This window comes from Nuphar pumila, chromosome 15, assembly GCF_984573655.1.
Source record: "Nuphar pumila chromosome 15, dmNupPumi1.hap1.1, whole genome shotgun sequence".
Taxonomy (NCBI): Eukaryota; Viridiplantae; Streptophyta; class Magnoliopsida; order Nymphaeales; family Nymphaeaceae; genus Nuphar; species Nuphar pumila.
Window position 1 is genome coordinate 64960913 of NC_143263.1, and position 23464 is coordinate 64984376.

At 36.3% G+C, this 23464-nt stretch overlaps 1 protein-coding gene across 1 annotated transcript; it reads left to right on the forward strand.

Annotated features, from left to right (window-relative positions):
* Positions 1 to 1200: 1200 nt before the first annotated feature.
* On the forward strand, positions 1201 to 20615 carry LOC149815476 (phosphatidylinositol/phosphatidylcholine transfer protein SFH12-like). Its single transcript, XM_089990552.1, has 15 exons — positions 1201 to 1257; positions 1964 to 2255; positions 5260 to 5359; positions 8164 to 8430; positions 8518 to 8595; positions 8698 to 8799; positions 8895 to 8944; positions 9408 to 9507; positions 9613 to 9734; positions 9783 to 9951; positions 10700 to 10829; positions 11595 to 11980; positions 12577 to 12648; positions 20298 to 20378; positions 20523 to 20615. Exons 1-15 carry the CDS (start codon positions 1227 to 1229, stop codon positions 20613 to 20615), a joined length of 2073 nt encoding a protein of 690 aa, XP_089846678.1. The 5' UTR covers positions 1201 to 1226.
* Positions 20616 to 23464: the final 2849 nt, after the last annotated feature.

The window sequence follows — 23464 nt, forward strand, 5'->3', positions numbered from 1 at the left end:
GTAGAGGAGGAAAATAAAAGAAAGAAAAGGCAAAGACATGCTACAAAAACAAAAAGAATCGTTGGATCCAGTTCACTGGCTTTTGGATGTTGGGATATCACACTTAAAACGCCCCTTGCCGTTGGAGAAACATGAGGGGCAGTTGCATTTGCATCAACGGAGAGAGAGAGAGAGAGAGAGAGAGAGAGAGAGAGAGAGAGAGAGAGAGAGAGAGAGAGAGAGAGAGAGAGAGCCAATTTTAGTTGGTGGTGGTGGAGCTATATTTTTGAGGAGGAAGCCTTGGACCAACCGAAATGTGCGCCAATCCACAGGAATTCTGGACGCACTACCACCTCTGATCTCTCTCTCTCTCTTGAAATGGACGACGGTGTCAAATGGGGTAAGCGGTTCCTTACTTGTACCCTTCCTCGAAATTTCAGGAGACGTTCATCAACACCTGCTCCCCATCAGTTCTTAATCCCAACCCAATCTTTTCCTTTCCCTCTCCATCCATCTCTCTCGCTCTTTCTCTCTCCATTCCTGCCCACATTGCCCAATTTCTCCAGACTTCTGTCCAGGTACTTTCTGTATTGCTGTGGGTTTTATAGCCTTCTTCTTGTTCTTCTGTGTGTAGGTAGGTGTGTGACGTTTGATGATATCACATTTTTCTTTTTCGGCATTCGGTTGTTTCTGTCGCTTTTGGGAAACTTGGAATAGTCTTCTGCTTCATATCAGAGTTCTAACTTGGCACATTCTTTCTGTTTCAGGAGAAATTACCACTGTAATCTAAACCCAACGGAAATGTTAGGGGTTCCCTTCATTTTTATCAAATTCTAATATTATTCAGGAATTTTCTTTGTCGTGATTATCAGATTGAACCTGTCAATGATCATAGTTTTTCTCAATATTTATAACATATGGTCATCCCCTGATAATCGGGGTACAAGTTGTTTATTTCTTATTCTGGAGCTCTTATCATTCAAATCTTGTTAATTTTCAAGTGTCTTATCTTATCTCCTTCTCTGTTCGATTTACAATTTTACCATGAACAAGAATTTAGATTATTATAAGCAGTAGTTTATTTGCGGGTGTGTATTCCTTTAAATGTGAGACTAGTTTTCTTAGGAAAAAAGCAAGCTGAATACTCATGGGTATATATGGTTCTTATGGGGAAATGCAGGAACCCTTTGGATGCTTGATGAGTTTTTGAATCTGCTACCATTTGCTTGAGCTCACGTGAAGTCATCATGAGCGAAGCAACAATGTCCGGACCTCTTGGTAAACTCACTAGACCCGGTAACTAGCCAGATATGCATGTAATATGTTTTTCTTTTTTGAGGACGAGGAACCCTCTCGCCTCCCTGTATGGTGAACCTTGGGTGGGGCCGATCACCCATATCCAAACCCTAATGGAGCCACCGGTTAAAGGCAATGTTATCAGTATCGGTATGAGCCTTGTATCGTTGGCCGGATACCGATACTCAAGTGAATCAGCCAAAAAATAATTAAAAATATTACGTGTTGAAGCCAAAAGTATTACTGTTGTAGATGTATGTAATATGTTTTGATGTCTTGCTCTTAAATCTGCTGCTTGGGATTAGTGTCCTGCAAACCAAAAGTAAAAGCAAAAGGAACCAGTAGTGTTTGGATTTATTTTTATTTACTGTTTACACATATAAATTTAAACACATTTTTTTAAAGAAGGTTATTGCCTTTACTCTTAATTAACTGAATGTTTGGATTACCCACTGTTTAAATTATAATGAAAAAGAAAAGAAGATTAGTGGGTAGTGGTGATGATGATGATGGTGGTGGTAATGATGGCAGTGGTGGTGTTAATAGTAGTAATGGTGGTAGTGGTAACAACGGTGATGATGGTGATGAGACGAAGGGGTGGAATGGAAGTAAGTGGTTGTAAAAAAAAATGTGTGCACAAGTAACTTTTTATCTTTTTTTTCTTTTATGTTTTCTGTATTATTCATAGGTCTTGAAGCGTCCTCCAACAATGATGAAAGGCGAGAGAGAAGATCAGATATTGAAAACTTAGAGGATGAGAGGAAGGCAAGGGTTGGATCTTTTACAAAGAAAGCCATCAATGCATCCACCAAGCTCAGGAGTTCTTGGAAAAGGAGTAGGAGAAGCAGCAGAGTCCATTCTATTTCCATTGAAGATGTGCGTGATGCGGAGGAGTCGCAAGCTGTTGATGCGCTCCGCCAAGCGCTTATCCTGGAGGAATTGTTACCCATAAAGCATGATGATTATCATCTGATGTTGAGGTACAAATCCCCACCCATGTTTGGTTTCTTGCTGAGAAAACAAATCTCTGGCTTCTACTTTCTCAGATCAGGACATTTGGTTTGCTTTCTTTTACCTTTTTCCCTATATTGTTTCTTTGTATTTAATCTCGACTGACTATGAAACAGAGTCATCTTCCCCTATACAACTCGACCCAAACCTGAATTCTTTGGTATGGGCATGGAAAGTGTCAACCGAATAAAATTTGGGTCCACCTGCACCTCACCCAAGCAATATGGGGTCAAGTTTGGGTCATGATTTTTGCTGAGTACCTGACCCAACCCAGCTTTTTTGCCGGGTGTGATTACATAACTGTCGATGGATCCGGTAAGTGTCCAACCTGACCCAAACCCGAATTCTCGGGTATGGGCATGGAAAGTGCCAACCAAATAAAATCCAGGTCGACCTGAACCTGACTCGAGCAATATGCAGCCGGGTTTGATCATGATTTTTGCCGAGTACTCGACACAACTCGAGTATTATATATATATATATATATATATATATATATATATATATATATATATATATATATAAAATTATGCGGGTCCGAGTTTAATTAGGATTATATTTTCTTGACCCGACAAAACCCAAACCGACTATTAGTTATATGGGCAGGTTCGAGTCGACCCTGACCTGACCCGTTGACAACCTACTTAACCGAACGGCCCAAGTTCTTTGGCTGCATTTTGCAGCTTAAGCCCAAGTTGTTACAGGGTGAGTACCCAGCAACCCGCCAGGCACCTAGCCCAATTGTCACCCCTTCGTTACTCTTATGGGCATTATAAAAGTCAAACAACTTTTTCAAGAAGTAAAAAGTATACTTTACAAGTTTAAATATGAAGAAGTTAAAAATTATTTTTTTTTGCCCCAAAAAATAACTGTATATTTTTCTAAAATGCTTTTATTTTTAAAGGCATTTTGGTTATTTTAATAAGTTGAATGGATATAATGTTAAACTCAACTAGTTTAATATTAGATAAACTATATATATTTATATTTACAATTGATTGTAAAAAGTGACAAAACCTTTTTTTGTTTTTGTTTTTGTTTTTGTTTTTCTCATATCTAACACCATGGATGTGATCTACATGTTTTATTTAGTCAGAACGTGCTTTTGGATCACCAGAATCCAACCTCTATATAGGTTTTTCCTGCAATCAAAAAATCAATGGCTATGAATGTTTAGACAAATTTTATAAAATAATTAATATATTTTTAGGTAAGAGAGAGAGGGTAATCAAATTTAATGTCTCCATTAGGGCGTAATTGGGTTGGGTGTGCCCGAACTGAACCAATATCCCAAACCTATTAGATCTGAACTGACCTGATTTTGATAGATCCATGGGTTCGGGTTGGGTATACAACTTGGAACCGTTTAAAAAATGGGTCAGTTCTGGGCATGTAAACTACAAATCTGACCCAAGGTTTATACCCGAACCCACTATGTACCCAAAACAGTTTTATATCCGACCCATTTTCAGTCCCAAATGAACATAATATATGTCAATCATGAGAAATTTAAATATAATTATCATTAATCCAATGGGTTTCCTTTATGATAACAACTTTTCTAACTCTAAAAGGTTAAAAATACTAATAGAACTTGTATTAAAACAAACCCACTTCGACATAATTTACACCTGAAATGATTAACTCTTACAAGTCTGAATCTTAGTAATATTTAGACCTGACCCATTCATAACTGACCTGTTTTTTAATTAAACATCTTAACTCATATGTGTCCAATAATTTGCAGTCATACTCGGACTTAGAATTCATACGCAAAATTGAAACCGGACCAGAATCAAACTGGGTTTGGATTGGGTCTATCTGTAGACCTGATTAAAAAACAAGTAAACTTTAGACCTGAAACGTTTGGACCCGAACTAATTTACACTTGAACCCATTAAATCATATGGGTCCTCAAATTTACCATACCCAAACCCTAATAAAATTAGGTCAACTTTAGGTCTAATTGCTAGACTTGATTAAGAATCCTAACTGAACCCGCTCTGGTTACACCCCTAGTCTCCATGTTGGTAACCTGGTCTCTCTCTCTCTTTCTCTCTCTCTCGTCGTGGTAAGATCCCCATTTTAATTAACTTTCCTAATTTCTCTCTCCCATAGGATTCCACGTAAATAGTTTCCTAATCTCCCTAACTTCTCCATATGATAGCTTTCCTAATTTCACTCTTTCTACTAAAATACACTTAAGCACATTAAATTTAGTAAATTACCATAAAAACTACACCACTCACCATGTCATTTTGCAAAATGTTGTGTGATGTGGTTGTCTCCTACAAAAATAAAAAAAAGGTTAACAATTTAATAAATGGCATTCAACCTAAGACACTCTCTTTATCATTTTTAAAATGTTACAATACAACAGACTTTTGACTCCCTAATGCCCCCCATTTCTCCTTTAAAAGTAGTATAGCTATATATAATGTTTGTATGTATGTATGTATGCGGCCTTATCTCTAAAGACATCTTAAAATGGCTTTAAAAATCATATATGTAGGTGTTTGCTTAATCAGAACTTATAGATGTATTCTACATACATAGCAGAAAACATGCTTTAGATGAAGTACTTTAAATGTTTAAATGTGTTTTTAGAGCGATAAAAAATCAATGGTTAATGTCACACTAAAACTTGATGATGTGAAAAGAAAATCAAATTGTCTGGTTAAATTGATTCGATTCAAAGCACAATTTTGAGTGAGTAACAATGATAAGCACATCTAGATTAAGCAAAAAATATCTATAACTTGTTTGAAGTGCTTAGGATGTTTAGGAGCTATTATTTTTTCTGTGTGTGTATATATATATATACATGTTTTTATCTATGTATTTGTGAATGTATAGACATATAAAGATCACACGCATCTTGTTTCTTGATTACTTTCAAGGTGAATTCTTGATACAGGTTGGTGTTACTATGCTTTAACAAATTTATCCAAATGCATTGCTTTCATGATGTAGGTTTTTGAAGGCAAGGAAATTTGATATTGAGAAGACAAAACAAATGTGGTCTGATATGCTCCAATGGAGGAAGGAGTTCGGTACTGACACGATTATGGAGGTAATATTGGCAAATTGAAAGTCGAGTTTTTTTTTCTGTCCTTTTCTTGCTCTTGTATGTCGCTCATGCTTTGGTATTATTTGTGGGATATTTAACCAAGAGATGTGTTTATCACCTAGTTGTTTTATTAGTCACTATAATATGTATTAATATATCTCTGTGTTTATTATGGAGGTAATATTTATATTTTGAAAAGTTTTTTTCTTTCCTTTTCTTGTTCTTGTATGTTGCTCATGCTTGGTAGCATTAGTGAGACATTAACAAAGAGATGTGTTTATCACATTGTTGTTTCTTTAGTCATGTGAGTCTTGTCTTCTTGAACTAATGGATATGGCTTTTAGCCAGCATTTATGCATTTGTGTATAAGGTATATTGATATATCTTGGTGTTTCAGACACTCATTTGTTTCTGAGCTCATTTTCATTTTTGGAGGCCATTTGCTCTCTCCTTTTGGTTTTTAGTTAGGTCTTTCGAGTATTTGAAAATCAATAATAAATTTTGGATGCCAAGAAAAAAGAAATAAGCACAGAAAAAAAAACTATGTGAGGAAGCAATACAGAATGACAAATCTGTAACATGGAACAAATAACACAAGGTCATGATATTAAGATTAAAGGTAATCAAAATCAATAAGCAATAACAATGATGTAGTCACAGGAATAATTATCTGCAAGAAATAAACAAAACTGAAGGCTGGCCACATGATAATAATAAACATTAAATATCAGATTTGAGAGTGTAGTAAATGAAGGGACACCTACCCCCACCTAGTAGAAACCACACGTGTAAGTTGCATCTTCTTAATCAGACCTCATAGATGTAATCAGCATTGTTTATTTGATCGGAATCATGCCCAGGATCACCTGGATCATGCTTTTTGGACATAAAAATAGGTTTTCTATGCAGTGAAAATTTGGAACATTATATGCTGTTCATTTTGAAGATCTCAAAAAATCTGCGTTTATGTCACAGTCGCATGATCAAAAGCTTGTTTTCAGCTAAAAAATGCATATAGATCATACATGTAATGTCTGATTAACAAAAAAAAACCAAGAATTTTGAAAATTTATAAAATTATAGCTTCTACTAGATGATGTAGATGCTTTTATATATATATATATATATATATATATATATATATATGGGAAAGTATTTGATACCCTCGTGGGTAAGGAACCCCTTAGTTGGAACTCATAGTGGGAGGTTGTTTTAACCAAATCTAATCCCATGATGCGCTCACATGGTCAAAATAGTAGGAATTGACTCTTGGAACGTATTTTTGGATGTAAAAAATGATTTTACGTGTTAAAATTTTGATATACTGTAGGCCATTGATTTTTCAAGCCCTACAGAATTTTATATACATGTTGGAATAACATTATCCGAGCTCTGATTTCTACTAACCCAAATATGTAGATCACATCTGGACGGTCAGATGTGTAAAAAATATTTAAAAATTATAAATAATTAGTCTTTTACTCGGGGGTTCCTGACCCACGAGGGTATATATATATATGGTACTAATGAAAGTGCAGAACTATTGAGCTGGAAATCATAAGTTCAAGTTGTATTGACTCAATCTAACCATATAGATGTGTTCAGCATGCTAAGATGAAACCCTGGATCATGTTTGTTGATCTAAAAATTATGATGTTTTTGAGTGGTAAAATTTTTGAAGCCCTTAGAGAACCTGCTTAGATGTCACAATCACATGATTCAAAAACTTATTTTATACTAAACAAACCTTGTAGATTACAACTATACGATCTGATCTACGGAAAAAAATCTAAAAAATATTAAAGAAAGTTATTTCTAATCAATAGTTTCATACCTTCATTAGCACCAAAAATTTATCCTATACATATAGTGACTTTATTTTATATGTATGTATATTATATATCATTTATAACACATGGTTATATGTGGAATATATAATATGTGTACATATACATATTTATTTATTTGGTTATACATGTATGTATGTATATTATATATCATTTATAACACATGGTTATATATGGAATATCTAATATGTGTACATATACATATTTATTTATTTGGTTATACATGTATGTATGTACATAATATGTGTTTGTCTGTGTGTATGAAAAATATGTGTATGATTGAGCCAAGTCGTGTATTAAATCTGGGATATTCACTAGGCTGAACCAGTAAATGACTAATCTGGGTTGACTCTGTGGAGTCACCGAGACAAGCACAATGCATATTAAGATCCTTTAGAATGTCTTAGTATAAAGCATCACTTTTGCAAGAGGTCCTCTCCCCCAGCTCCTCTTATTGAAAAAAGCATCACTTTTGCAGGCTATTAATTTTGTATATTTGTTTCACTGCACATAAGAGCACATGCATAGTGGCACAATATGTATAAGGAAAATACATGCACAATGCATATTAATATCCTTTACAATGTTTGATACTGGAACTGAAATTCTAGAAGAAAGTCAAAACATTACCTTATTTTATTTAAACTGCAGCATTTGCAAGCATGTCCGCCATGAAACCATTAAAATTGAAACCCTTATCAACTTGCAGCACTCCATGTGAAATGCAAGCAGCCACATTTGCATAAATGTGAGATTGTGGTGTATCTTGGCTGCAGTCTCTTTCATGCCAATCACAGTGTTTAGAGCCTCGTATTCAAAAGAAAATTTTAATCTGGGGTTATACATTTGTTGATTTCTTGCATAAGCTTATTTCTATATGCTGCTTGACTAGACTCTTAGGAGCATTTTCTTTGATTGTCATATTATTCTTATAGCTTTTGATTGTCCCTTCTTTGATAGGATTTTGATTTCAAAGAAATTGAAGAGGTTCGGAAGTACTACCCCCAAGGTCATCATGGGGTTGATAAAGAAGGGAGGCCTGTTTACATAGAGCAATTGGGAAAAGTTGATCCTAATAAACTGATGCAAGTTACAACCATGGAGCGGTACGTGAAATACCATGTGCAGGAATTTGAGAAGATCTTTGCCATCAAGTTCCCAGCTTGCTCTATTGCAGCAAAAAAGCACATTGATTCAAGCACAACAATCCTGGACGTGCAGGGTGTCGTATGTGGCTCTCAGTTTCCTTTAAATTCTTTGAAATGTTCACCTATTCTGCTTATTTCTATCTGTAAACTGTGACGTGTTGCTCAGGGCCTTAAAAATTTTAACAAGACAGCAAGGGATCTAATTACGAGGCTCCAGAAAATTGATGGTGATAACTACCCTGAGGTATTGCTTTTTATTACTTGCTTGTAGATATAGGACTTAGTTTGTCTTTCGGCATGGACTAAGGGAACTTTGATTTCAATCACTTTTTCCATGCTGCTGCAGACCTTGCATCGCATGTTCATCATTAATGCAGGTTCTGGATTCAGAATGCTCTGGAACACCATAAAATCTTTTCTTGATCCCAAAACAACTGCTAAGATCCACGTACGTTGAAATATATTTTATATAATTGCTTTGCAGCATAATTATGTTATAGTTTTTAATACATTCATTGCTATTGATGTATTCCTTCTTGTCAGGTTCTTGGAAACAAGTATGAGAGCAAGTTGCTTGAAATAATTGATGCCAGGTACGGTTTTAATTTTGCTTCTATAAGGATTTCAGATTCTTTTCTTGGTTGTGGCTCTGAATAATATGCTAGAATCTCAGTTATTTTCAGCACTTGCATTTACATACTAAGATTTGATGCTTAATCTGAATAAGTTTTGAATGAAGAGATTTTCATTTGAGTACTATGTTTCATCTTGCTGTTACCTACTTGAATAAATAGATACTATCCACAACATTTAGTTTTAATCTTCAAAGGAGATTTTCTTCATGCTCCTTTTATTCTGTGTGTGTCTGCTATGTGCATGTGTGTTTCTGTGGATGTGTTCCATGTCTGCATGTAGTGTTTATTCTTTCTTTGTCAAATGACATGGAGACCTGTTCATGCACCCTTTTGAATGTTACATTATTATTCTTAGAAATCATTCCAATGGCTGATCTTCTATTCTTCCATTCACCACGTTACTGCATTGGTCTTATACTAGTGAATTGCCCGAGTTTCTGGGAGGGACCTGTACGTGTGCAGATCAAGGAGGTTGCCTAAATTCAGACAAAGGCCCATGGAATGATCCTGAACTATTGAAGGTTTTGATTGCTTCTTTATCCATATTTGAGAGCATTCTAATTACTAGCATTTTTTTTAACTGATATTTCAAGGAATTCTCATTGACTGCTTTTATTATTTAACAGGTGATTCATGGAGAGGGCAAGTGCTCCAAGAAAATCGTTTCTGTTTCAGACAGTGAGGAAAAGATTATTTCTCAAACTGATATAGTGTGCCCCAAGGTGGATATTGTCTATGAATATTTTCAGTATCTCCCTTGTAGTATCTAAATTTTCCTATGTTGTCAATTTTTCAGCACAAGTACTGTTTATATAGTTATACTACTCATCATTTACTTGCTCCCTTATCATTCTAAGAAGGGTTTTGATACCTTTAGCGAGGAGCCTCTACACAAAGCTGAAAGTATGCAGTCTCCAGGTCCAAGGGATTTTGAGCATCCTCATCTATCTCCTGTCCACGAAAAAGTAAGCAAATGTGATTCCTATCTATTTTAACTTTTCTTTAGTTTGAGATTAGCCATATTTGTCGCTTTGGCCATAAACAGATTGTTTTCGTTGGTTATTTTTATTGCCGCTCTTTTGAAGCTCATATAGCATTTCATACAGGTTGTGAAGCAATTTATACCCTGCCTGGATTGTGGCCTTTGTCAAACTGATTAGACTGGTTGTGGACAACCAGGAAATGATCTTGAAAATTCACTTCTGAAATTTAAAAAAAAATGGATTAGTAAAAACCATATTAATTCTCTGTCCCACCCTTTTGAAAATAAGGAACATAAAGGATTATACTTCATGTTCCTTGAGTTATGTTATCTTTGAAGGTGTTGTTTCATCATTTTGCCGTGAAAGTATATAAATACCAACAAACAGAATGTGCATATCCTCAAACTTCACGTTCCTTGAGTTACGTTATCTTTTAAGGTGTTTCAGCATTTTGCTATGAAAGTACGTAAATGCCAACAAAACATTAGGTGCATGCGACTATTGTAACAATAAGTTTAATTTAGGAAAGCATTCTAGCCTTTGGAAACTGTGTTCTCATCATTTTGAAATATACAATACTGCTTTCATTTTAGGAACCATCTATTTTGTTAGTTTTCTTCCAGCCATGAGCTTGATACTGTTTGTGATTTTCCTCTTTTTTCTTTTTCCTTCTCTTTGTTTAATATCTAAACTTTTTGTTTATCTGTTCCTATTGTTTGACATTCTATAGGCTCAACTAGAGAAAGGGAATGTCCAAAAAGATAGTGAATATGCTGATTATTTCCCGATGGTTGATAAGACTGTAGATGGCAACTGGAAGAAAGAAGCACAAAAATATGAGAAATGTGTGCTCTCTAAGGGTAAGGAAACGTATCTCTGTTGATTATCAAGCTGTATACAAGCAGGGAATGCTGAAGTGGGTTTGGGTGGTTGGAATCTCATTCACTTAATCCCATAGGTCAGCCACATTTAACTCTGGCTGCAATTACTTTCTGGACTGCATCAACGTTTTTGTCCTTGGTGCATTTATAAATTTGTAGAGGTCAAACTTCATTGCATAGGTGTAAAGTAGACTGAATGTTTAGCTGATGCTGTTTTGATTCTCCAAGATTCTATGTTTGGTGTTAGATTGAGTTTCGAGAGTGTAGAGCATTTTTTAATTTAACATGCTGGAAGAACTTGACGGCTAAAAAAAATGTTCTTGCTTTCAAGTTTTGACTTGGAGAAATATGATTTTGTTTGTCTTCTACCTGCATTATATTTGGTGTTCTAGTTTGATACATTTCCTCCTTTTCTTTCATTTTTCCAAACTAAACTTTTAATTAGATCATCACTCTGAACCTAACCTGGCCTCAGAGTAACTTCCATATTATAGCTCCCTTGCCACTGAAAATAGCTGTTTTACAATTTGCCAAATTGGAGCACATGAAGTCAAGGGTGTACTGGATTAACACAATTACTAGTATTGACAACATGGCATCAGGTCTTCTTGCATTGTTGTCTTTGACTTGTTTTTCTTTAACCATATGGGGATGGATGTCATTTTACTGAAAGCAGTGAACTGTTTCATGCAGCATGCATCCTCTTGCCTTTTGCTTACAGATTTCGTTAAATTTTTTATTTAGTAAAAGGTGATTTCTATCCGGTGGATGCTCCTGTGGCTCCTGAAGGATTCAGCAAACAAATCTTTACTGGAGTCGTGACCTTTGCTATGGGTGTTGCTGCTGTTGTTCGTTTTACTAATGCAATGCCAAAGATGATCACAGAGGCAGCACTTGATTATGCTAATCCTGCTTTTGGTGTCGACTCAATGAAGAAAGATCAGAAAGTACCTTGCGCTTTTCCTGGTGCTGAGTATGCATCTGTTACAAGACGCTTGAGCGAGTTGGAAGATCAGGTTAGCAGTCTTAACATGAAGCCTGCAGCAATGCCATCTGAGAAAGAGGAATTACTAAACACAGCTGTGAAACGAGTTGATGCCCTGGAAGCTGAACTCATGGAAACCAAGAAGGTTAGCATACGAGTTCTTGCTCATCAGTGATAATGAAAAGCTAGTTAGAACAAGAGACTTTTTGTGCCTTGGGTAGTACCTATGTAACATGGACACTTCTAAAAGGGTAAGCCCTCATTGCACCGAGTCGGTGCTGGTGCGACCCCTGGACATGGCTTCTGCAATGTCGCAGCTGCAGTCAACCACACCAGGGTCCATTTCTGCTCTAAACTGGACTCAGTTAACCCTAATCAAGTCCAGTTTCATCTATATTATATACATAAATATGTGCATATGTACACACAGCAAACACACACAGACTATATATATATATATATATATATATATATATATATATATATATATATATATATATATATATATATATATATATTTTGCACCCCGCACTCAATTTTTTTGAAATTGCTGTCTCACCCTTCACACCCGACCTTCGTCTGCATCCACACCTTTGTAACATAGGGTAGTACTCATTTTTGTGCATGCATATTCGGTGTATATCGCCTCACATACTTTTTGACTTGCTCACTTTTGTATGTTCTTTAACGTCTATCTTTGTTGATGCCTTATTCCTTTCTGAATTTGATGCTTGGTTTCAGGCTCTTCAAGAAGCTCTTGCAAAACAGGAGGAGTTGCTTGCATATGTTGAGAAGAAGAAGAAGAAATCAAAGGTATGTATGTGCTACACATTCCAGAACTGATAGTACATTGCTAGAATTTGCAAGAGGAAATATGCTCATTAATTTTCAACTTATGCTAAATTGGAATTCTCAGAGATACATGTATGTTCCATTTAGTAGCTTCTTGTCAGTTTTCCATTTATTGTGGGAGCAAGTTAGGTTGCCAAATGACCTGGGTTCTCAGACATACATATATTTAGCAGCCTCTTGGTTCTCAGACATACATATATTTAGCAGCCTCTTGTCAGTTTTTCACGTGTTAATGGAGCAAATTGGATTGTTAAAATAACTGTAATCTCCAATTGGTTGGACTACTAGTCTTTTTCAGATTAAGTACTTTCATATTCTAAAAGTTTTCTTGCTTTCAAAAGTAAAAAAGGGAACATCTTTTTGTTTGTTCTATGAGAAACCATTTGTTTTTTTATGTACAATATTACATATAAGAAAATATTTTCTGTTCTTTTTTGTTGCGCAATTTATTGAATCCTCTCCATGTTCAAGATCATAAATTGCTGTCATGGTTAACTGACACCTTAAGCTTTCTTCATTTGGTTAAAGCTTGAAAAAAAAAACAGTGACAAAATTCTACTTTTGTTTTCGTTGTTCACTTGTTCCTTTTGTTGTTGTGCTGCTTATCTAGTCAAATCCGCACATATTCCTCTCTTCAAACTAATAGTGTAGCATTCTCTTTGTTGAAAATTTGGTCCCCATCTGAGTGTCTCGGGTATTTCTCTTCATAATGTGTACTGCCTCCTGCTAGTAACTTCTTGTTTTTTTGTCTTTTGAGAAATTGTATCAATGTTGTGTTCCATGGTTCATACTTGCAGAATCTGTTCTGGTAAGCTGCATATATTGCTTGCGGGATGAATAAGGCAGAAGCTCAGTCATATGAGAGATACCTGGTTGTTGCAACCCTCTTGATTTTTGTATCATGCCTTGATGATCATCTCATTGCACTATGGAAACGGCTCTTCTTTTGTTACATTTGAATTCTCTCATTGCTTCAAAGGCTTCAATAAAATGAAACATTATACTTTGGCAGAGTTTGAAAAACTTCTATACATTCGGAATGTGTGCTTCTGGTCACATTGCTTTGCTATTTCATCCTTTGTTCCTTTGCCATTCACATCCTTTGTGCTAGGATACCTCTCATGCTGTTGCAAGCAATGTTGTCAAAATCAGTTTCCTAAACAAAACGTTTTCCAGAATGATTCAGAGAATCAGCCGATTCACAATTATTGTTTTGAATTGCCCTTTTTAAATTTTCCATTTTATGAAAAAATACTAATAATTAAAAAAAATTAAAAATGATGAAAGTACAGAGGTAAAGTACATGATGACTTACAGGGTCCAATCAAATTCCACAATATGCATGTAATGTCTGAACAGTCAAATAGCCAATAAATATTATAAGTATCATAAAAAATAAAAAGAAAACCAATTTAGCCGATTTTCAAGAAAATCAATGAATGACCGATTCAATTCAAATCTGTCAATTCGGTTCTATTCTGACAACATTGGTTGAAACTTGCAAGCAGCATAGGTGTTCTGGTTTTATGTTGGTATCCTGTAATAGTTGCATAATTTGGCACTGGTGATTAACTTAAGCTCAGGTCAGATTGCTGGCTGTTGATAATTGGCAACTAGCTCGAGCTCGCACTAAGCAACCAATCAGGTTCGGGTACCCGACCCAGATTATGTGAGGTGGAGAAACTGGATTCCAAACCCGGCCCATATGATTTAAATTATATTTAAAATGCACCGGATCAGATCAGATCAGATCCAGGCAAGATTAAATCCCAAACACAACCCACAGGTTAATTTAGTCAACCTGAATAGTATTCAGGTCCACGTACACGGATATTCAGGTTTGGATCGGGTTGGTTATGCTACACAAACCCAACCTGTTGACAGCCCTTATTGGGCTCAAACATGGTGCAGTCTGGTCTAAATGTTAGACCAAGAACTAGGCCTGTCCACTGGCTGGGTCCCAACCACACGTGACTCCTACCTGATAGAGGGTCTATGATTAATTAGTTACTAAGGTGGGTCAGATTAGTTAATAGGGTCTCAATAGTTAGTTTGTGGGCTTGACCTTGGTTTGGCCTGAATAGGATTTGATATCTGATTTAAAATCTAAAATATTTTTTAAAGCATAAACCTTACTAGGTTTGGTTCTTGCTATCGGAACCGGGCCCAGATCTACTCTTGTTGAAGAGACGTTTGGATCAAACCTGGACCTGGTATCGACACCTAAAAGTTGGATCAGGGTAAGACCTGTTTGACAGCACTACTGTAGGAACCCTAAAAGTAGGTCTGTGTCTATGGTAGTCATGTCTGGCCCGGTTAGAACCCAAACGTCAAAGCTCAGTCATTTTAAGCTGCCAGGTGTACAAAATTAAGAGTCTCTTTTGGTAATTAGTAGAGATTATGGACGTAAACGGACCGGATCCTTATTTGGCCGACCTGGTCTACTAAAATGAGGTCAGTCTTATAAAGAGGTCCAGTTCGGAACAATCAATGCCAGAATCACCGGATCCAAGTTGGAATAGGAAAAACAAATGGGGTCAGATCCAGATCAGAACTAAGTCTGACCCAACCAGTTTTATATATTATATAGGAAAAACCAATACAGTTCACAAGTTTTCTGTGGAACCAGTGTCGATTGGGTCACTCTACCATGTACCCTGAGTCGGATACTGATCCAATAAGGGTCCACTCATAAAAAGTTGGAACCAGTATCAATTCAGCCTAGATCCGACCCCTTTGAAACCCTAGAAATGATGAGGCCATGCTCGGAAAGGACTTTAAATTAATTCCAATTCAACATGGCAGAAGCAGCTGTGAAGAATTTTTTCTTTTTCTCAATAAATCATTAATCTTTTTTTTTAGTCTAAGTAAAAAAAACCTCATCACTGATAATGGGATCGAGTTGGTAAAATCCTTGAGGTTCGTTAACGGATCCAATTGAAAAGGAAAAGCAATTATCCAAGTTGGAATGATTTCAAAATCCAATTCTTCTTTCTATCCCATAGTTTTCCATGAAAGAGAATTTCATTTATTTGTGAATGAAGTTACACGACAGGGTTCGTATTACTGTACGAGTTGTCCAATCAATTTGTTGGTTCGGAATCACGAGATCAGCAAATGGCACAGATGATGAATTTATAGTAAGGTAAATTTACTATTGTCCCTGTCCGGGAGTACACGTTTGCAGCAAGGGATGCCACCTGTGAGTTTCGAACTTGTGATGCCCTGTCAACTTGGTGACATTCACAAGTCGCCTCATTTGGAACTCTATTCAGTTTGCATTTTATGGGTTTGAAAACCACAATTTACCTAAACATTTAACATTTAGGGACACAATGAGTCCAGTTAACCGGGTCAGATCAGTCTAACTTCGGAGCCGGATCGACAGTTGACAGTCTTGTTTTTAATGGTGATGAATGTTTGGTTAAGACAGAAAGGGAATAATGGGGTTGTCTTGGGTACTTTAGGGATGTCAACAAGCCGGAATTAGTTAAGATATCCAATCGAATAAAAAATCTAACTAATCGGATTTGGTAAAGTAGGTACCACCCGATTAATAATTGGATTAGGATTCAGTACACAGCTTTGCATCTGATTAGATTGAATATGGTAATGACTAGATCTGAACCAAATCCAACCCAATTAGATCCCTACTTGGGTTGGAAGTTGGAACTTGGAACTTGGAAGGACCAATTAAGAAGGAAAGGACATGCAGCAGCAACACAGCCCGGGTGCAAAGGTCCCCGCCCCCAAAACACTAGGGATGTCAACGGGGTCGGATTTGGGTTAGATCTAGGCATTAGCAAATCTGACCTAATTGGATTCGAACTCGGAGTCAGACGAAAAAAAGATAGAACTGAATCCGAATCCGATTAGTCCAAAACCAGATATTTACACTTAACTGGATTTGGATCTTAGTCGGATTTGGGTTTTAATCAGATTCAAATTTTAATAAAAAAATATAGAATCCCAATCAGATTTCTAATGGGATTTGGATTCGATTTACATCTGACCCGTTGACATCCCTACCAAACACCAAGGAAACGTAATGTGTCTCCTTGTTTGAGCTGTCTTCCTTCTCTCCTTATTTATGTCTCGTCTGTTTGCTCTCTCGTGTCCTTCCTTTTTGTTTCCTTTCTCTTTCTTGTTTTAGGTTTCTTTGTAGGAGGATATACCAAGGGGTGCCATGTGAGACTAAAATTGTGGACGATTGCTTAAGTTTCTCTCTTTTATGGAACCTTATTTTTTCATTTTGATGATAAGGAACCTCCTAGGTTTGATAGTTACTTAACGGGAGCAAACCTTGGATAGTCCATGGACCCATATAATGTTGGATGTAGGAAAAGGAGAAGAGGGAATTCAAATAAAGAAAAACAATAGGGGACCACTTCTTTATGGAGTGTGTTTGAACTTTTATGATGTGGAATAGTCTCATATTGAAGGATTTCAAAATAGTTGTAGGCTTTATAACCTACAAGAAAATTCTTATACTTGTTTCAAAGAACAAGGGAGTGGGATGGCTACCACATACACGCGCACGTGCGCGCCTGCCCACCGTGTCGAGCTGGGTTTAGGTTCGGGTAATTGGCCCTTTAAGGCCATATCCATTCTAAGACCAATGATCTTTTTATCCTGGATTACTGTTGTTTTTATTTGATGAATCTTGCAAATTGCACAAGACCGGGTATTTTGTTATCCATGACAAAATTAAGTAGATACACAAGTTGTCTAAATCGCACTCATTGAAAGGCATTAGACAGGATACTTAGATACCTGAAAGAAACTATTTCCTTGAGTTTGCATTACAAGAGATTTCTTATCGTACTTGAGGGATATAATGATGCGAGCTGGATAGCCATGAACTCTGAGAGTTATATGGCGTAACAGGATATGTATTTACCTTGGGTGATGGCGCAGTCGCCTAGAGATTAGTAAAGCAGACCATCTTGTCACGGTCTACTTTTGAGATTGAGCATTGTGCTTTAGATATCACGGGAATTGAAGCTGAGTGGTTAAAGGGACTTCTTGAGAAACTTTCTTTAATGAGCAAACCAATTTTTGCTATATCTGTGCATTGTGACAATATGGTCACAATTGCAAAAATCAAAAGCATAAAATATAATCAAAAGCAGAGAAGACACATCCAAGTCAAAATAAAATTTGTAAGGGAATTGTTGTCTCAGTTAGTGGTTACTGTGGACTATGTTGGATTCAAAGAGAACACAGTTGATTCATTAATGAAAGAACTAGATAAGTCATTAGTCCTAAAATTCAGAGAGAGGATGAGACTGAAACCTATCAGTAGTTCATCTATAGTGGCAACACAAACTATCTGAGTGGAGAACCCACTTTTCAATGTGGTAATAACAAGTTGCAGGGTGAACTCGATAGCACCTACTTAATGTGATATTATGTATCTGTGTTTTTTTCCATGATTACTCTGGAAATGTGTTGTAGCTGTAAGTTAAGGAAGAGTTAAAATTCTGAATGGGTTCAAAGCCTCCTAAGCGAAATGTTAGCAGTGCATCTCTGAAAAAACCCACCTATGTGAGTGTGATTGTGTGACCGCAGTTTAAGAAATTGGGTTATTCCTGAAGTCACTCATGAAACAGGATTCGGGTGCATGGTCATTAATGTGTTGCCCCTAAAGATTACAACTAGAACCATTATCGTGTTGTTGCTAATACACATTCCTACATCAAAAGTTCAAGTTCAAGACTTTAGTTCACTTCGTTCCTGTGGGGGTAAAGTTAGTCAACTAAGGTAGTGGTTCAAAACGGAAGGTACCATTACTGAAAGCATGATATGTCCTACTGCAGATTACTCCATCTTGCATCTTTGTTTCATCATGTTTTCATTCTTTGAATTTGTGGGGGGATGTTGGATGTAGGAAGAGGAGAAGAGGAAATTCAAATAAAGAAAAACAATGGGGACCACTCCTTTATGGAGTGTGTTTGGACTTTGATGAGGTGGAATAGTCCCATATTGAAGGATTTCAAAATAGTTGTGGGTTTTATAACCTACAAGGACATTCTTACACTTGTTACAAAGAACAAGAGAGTGGGTTGGCTACCACACACACACGTGAGTCTGCCCGTCGTGCTGTGTCGTACCAAGCCGGGTCTGGCTCGGGTTCGGATAATTGGCCCTTTAGGGCCATATCCATTCTAAGTCCAATGATCTTTTTGTCTTGGATTGCTGTTTTTATTTGGATTAAATAATGTGTTAAGAGAAATGGATAACTGATAGATCCGTTATCGGGTCATGACCCCTCGTATTCTGTAACAGGTCTCTTCCACGTTTTATAATCGTTCATGGGTTATAAAATGTGGTTAGGGCTGGGGTTACAGATACACGAAGTCGCTTGACTCCTATGACCTCGTTTTCTCTCTCTCTCTCCTACATTTTCGAGAAAGGGGTTTTCTGCAATAACGGTTTTGAGAGGTTGTCTTCAAAGGACAATCTACTGTCGGACTGCACCAATCCGGATTGTCGAGGATATTGTATCATAGGGGAAGGACGTTGAACCCTATTTACACTGTATAGGGGGGTGAATCTTCTCTAAGGGGAGTACTTTTATACGCCTTAGCCTGTTACATAATATTAACATGTTACTGTTGTTTTTATTATGTTCTATGCATCTGTTTGGTCATTTGCATTTGTCTAGATTTTGGTATAATGAGGAAATTGACATGTTTGCTCCCTGTTTATATTTTGATCGACTGTCAATCATGATTTTCATGTTGATATCTATTCTTTCTTCTATCACGATGTTGATTGTGAAACGATTTGATCTGAAATTCGATCTAATAGTCTTAGAGAATATTCTAAGCATGTCGATTGCATCAAATTTTATACCGAAAGTAGACATGTCTGGTATGCCTGAAAAATTTGCTGGTCAGAATTTCAAGCGCTGGCAACAATGCATGAAATTCTGGTTCACGACTATAGGTCAGTTATCTGTTCTAGAACTCGAATGCCCTTTGATTTCTGAGACTGACTCTGATCCTGGTACGGTTAATGTGGTTGTAGAGTGGAAAGAGAAGGATGGTATATGTCGTGGTTGCATTCAGTTGGCTCTGTCCAACACTTTGTTCGATGTATACTATTCTTCATCTACCACTGTTAAAGCTTTATGGGATCACCTTGACAAAAAGTACAATACCAAAGACCAAGGTCTTAAGAAGTACTCGGTTGCCAAGTTTCTGAAATATTATATGGTAGAGGGCAAGCCGGTCACTAAACAGGCACATGAGTTTTTGTTGTTGCTCCACAGTTTGGCTGAGGCTGATATGAAACTTCCTAAGAAGTTTCAAGTTATGACCATCGTGGAAAAAAATTTTAAGTCTTGGGTAGGCTTTGGTATATCTCTCAAGCACCATAGAGAAAAGATCTCCCTGAATGATCTTATGGTAGCCATAGCCATTGAAGAAGAGCATAGGAGTCAGAAACAAGTTGTTGTGCCAACTAAACAGCCTAAAGTCAATATGATGACCAAATCTTTTAAAGTCAAGGGACAAAAACCGAAACCTACAATGAAAAACCAAATTAAACCTAAGGCCAAAATCCAGAATAAGGCCAAGAACAAACCGTACTGAAACTGTAGACAGGTTGGGCACTGGGCTAAAGAATGTGCTTCCAAGAAGGCCAAAGCTCATGGAACCACAGATGGCACGCCTCAAGTCAATATGGTGATTGAGGTCGTTGGGACCAGTACTAGGTATGTTTTTGTTAACCTGCAAATCTATTATGTTTATGAGCCAACTGAGTGGCTGGTTGACACTGGAGCTAATGTGCACGTTTGTGCTAATAACTTTGTCTTTGTCTCATACCAGGTTGTTGCAGACAGATTCATGACTATGGGCAATTCAATGGTTGCAAAAGTGTTAGAGATTGGACGTGTGGATCTGAAGTTTCCTTCAGAATGAGTTCTATCTCTAGACAGAGTGCACCATGTGCTTGTAGTTAGAAGAAATATTTTAAGTGGTTCATGTCTAGTTAGAGAGGGTTATGAATTTAACTTTAAATGTAATAAAGTTGTTATTTTACATTCTGAAACCTTTATTGGCAAAGGGTATTTAAATGATGGTTTGTTTAAACTTCGAGTTGAACATGTTTGCAGTAATAAATTAGAGAATAATATTTTTTTTATTCATTGTCTAATATTGCTTATAATATAAAATCATTTGAGTTGTGGCATAATAGATTGGGTTATGTGAATTTTAATTTTGTAAAACGCATATTGAACTTGAAGATGATTCCTGATCACTTCATAGACAAAACTAAAAAATGTGAAATTTGTGTGCAAGCAAAACAATGTAGGAAACCATTACATACGATTGTTAGAGATTCTGAAATATTGGATTTGGTGCATATAGATATTTGCGAGTTTAATGGAGTGTTAACTAGAAATCATAAAAGTATTTTATCACTTTTGTAGATGATGACATTAAATACTGTAATGTATATCTGCTAAAATCAAAAGATAAAACTTTTGATAAATTTCTTATTTTTAAGAATGAAACAAAAACACAAACTGGTAGAAAACTTAAAAGATTGAGGTCTGATAGAGGGGAAGAATATACCTCTAACAAACTTGATAAATATTACAAATCTGTTAGAATAGTTCATGAGTTTACCGCTCCATATTTTCATCAATCTAATGGGATAGCAGAAATGAAGAATAAAACCCTAACTAACATGATAAATGCTCTACTTGGGAGTTTTAGATTACCTACCTATATGTGGGGGTTGCTCTGAATGCAACTTGTCATATTCAGAATAGAGTTCCTCAAAAACATAAAGATGGTAGCCCTTTTGAACTCTGAAGAAATAGAAAATTTAGCTTGAAATACCTTAAAGTGTGAGGGTGCCTTGCAAAGGTACTTGTCTCAGAGCACACAAAAAGAAGCTGGTCCTAAAACCGTAGATGTTGTCTTTTTGGATTATATAGAGAACAGTTATGCCTACAAGTTCTTACTAATTAAGTCTGAGATATTTGGCATAGATGTAAACTCTATTGTTGAGCTTCGACAAGCAACATTCTTTAAGGATGTATTGCCTATGAAAATTGGTGTACCTCATAATCTTTTTTCTTTAGATATACCTTCAACTTCTAGTTTCATTCTCGAACATGTGAAAAGGATGATATATGTGAGGGTTGTGCCATCTTGTTCCCACCCTAGACCAATTGAGTATGAGAAAGTGGTTGAACAAAGAAGGAGCAAGAGACCACGGATTACCAAGGATTTGAGAAAAAATTATATCACTTATCTTATCGAGGATGATCCTTCTACTTTTCGAGATGCAATGGCTTCACCTGAAACAAATCATTGAAAAGAAACCATAAAGAGTGAAATGGACTAAAACAAGCCCCTAAACAATGGCATGAGAAGTTTGATAATGTTATTTTATCATTTGACTTTGTTGTCAATAAATCTGATAAATATATTTATTGCAAAGTTAAAAGTGATGCATGTATTATTTTATGCTTGTATGTACATGATATTTTATTGTTTAGTTTCAATATGAAAATTGTGAATGAGACGAAGTCATTTCTTAGTAGTAAATTTGATATGAAAGATATGGGTGTTGCAAATGTGATCTTAGGCTTAAAGCTGACTCCTTCAGCTAATGGTATAGTTATTTCTTAATCTCATTATGTTGAGAAAGTACTTGAGAAATTTGGCTATAACCAAGGAAGATTTGTAGCAACTCTATATGACCCTGCTACTCCTCTTTATAAGAATATGACTGGTGTTCCTATGTCTCAATTAAGGTATTCTCAGATTATTAGAAGTTTGATGTATCTTGCAAATTGCATGAGACCGGATATTTTGTTCTCCGTGACAAAATTAAGTAGATACACAAGTTATTCAAATCGCACTCATTAGAAGACATTAGACATGATACTTAGATACCTGAAATGAACTATTTCCTTGAGTTTGCATTACAAGAGATTTCATGTCGTACTTGAGGGATATAGTGATGCGAGCTGGATAGCCATGAACTCTGAGAGTTATGGCGTAATAAGGTATGTATTTACCTTGAGTGGTGGCGCAGTCGCTTGGAGATCAATAAAGCAGATCATCTTGTCACGGTCTACTTTTGAGGCTGAGCTCTGTGCTTTAGATATCATAAGAATGAAAGCTAAGTGGTTAAAGGGACTTCTTGAGGAACTTTCTTTAATGAGCAAACCAATTCTTGCTATATCATTGCATTATAACAATATGGTCACAATTGCAAAAATTAAAAGCATAAAATATAATCAAAAGCAGAGAAGACACATCCAAGTCAGAATAAAATCTGTAAGGGAACTGGTGTCTCAGTTAGTGGTTGTTGTGGATTATATTGGATCCAAAGATAACACAGCTGATCCATTAATAAAAGGACTAGATAAGTCATTAGTCCTGAAATCCAAAGAGATGATGGGACTGAAACTCATTAGTAGTTCATCTACAGTAGCAACCCAACCTATCTAAGTGGAGATCCCGCAAAGTAGGTTCAATGTGGTAATAACAAACTATAGGGTGAACTAGATAACACATTCTTAATGTGATATTATGTATCTATGTTTTTTCTCCTAATTACTCTGGAAAGGTATTGTAGCTACAAGTTAAGGAAGAGTTAAAACTCTGAATGAATTCAAAGCCTCCTAAGCGAGATGTTAGCAGTGAATCTCTGGAAAAGCCCACCTATGTGAGTGTGATTGTGTGGCCGCAGTTTAAGGAATTGGGTTATTCTTGAAGTTACTCATAAAACAGGATTCGGGCGCATG

What these genes read in the sequence shown, in the direction of transcription:
- LOC149815476 (XM_089990552.1), top strand. Translation starts at nt 1,227, where the DNA reads ATGAGCGAAGCAACAATGTCCGGACCTCTTG. An exon ending in ATGGTGATAACTACCCTGAG is followed by an intron (nt 8,596 to 8,697) that starts GTATTGCTTTTT and finishes ATGCTGCTGCAG; the next exon opens with ACCTTGCATCGCATGTTCAT. An exon ending in GAAATGTGTGCTCTCTAAGG is followed by an intron (nt 10,830 to 11,594) that starts GTAAGGAAACGT and finishes TTTTTTATTTAG; the next exon opens with TAAAAGGTGATTTCTATCCG.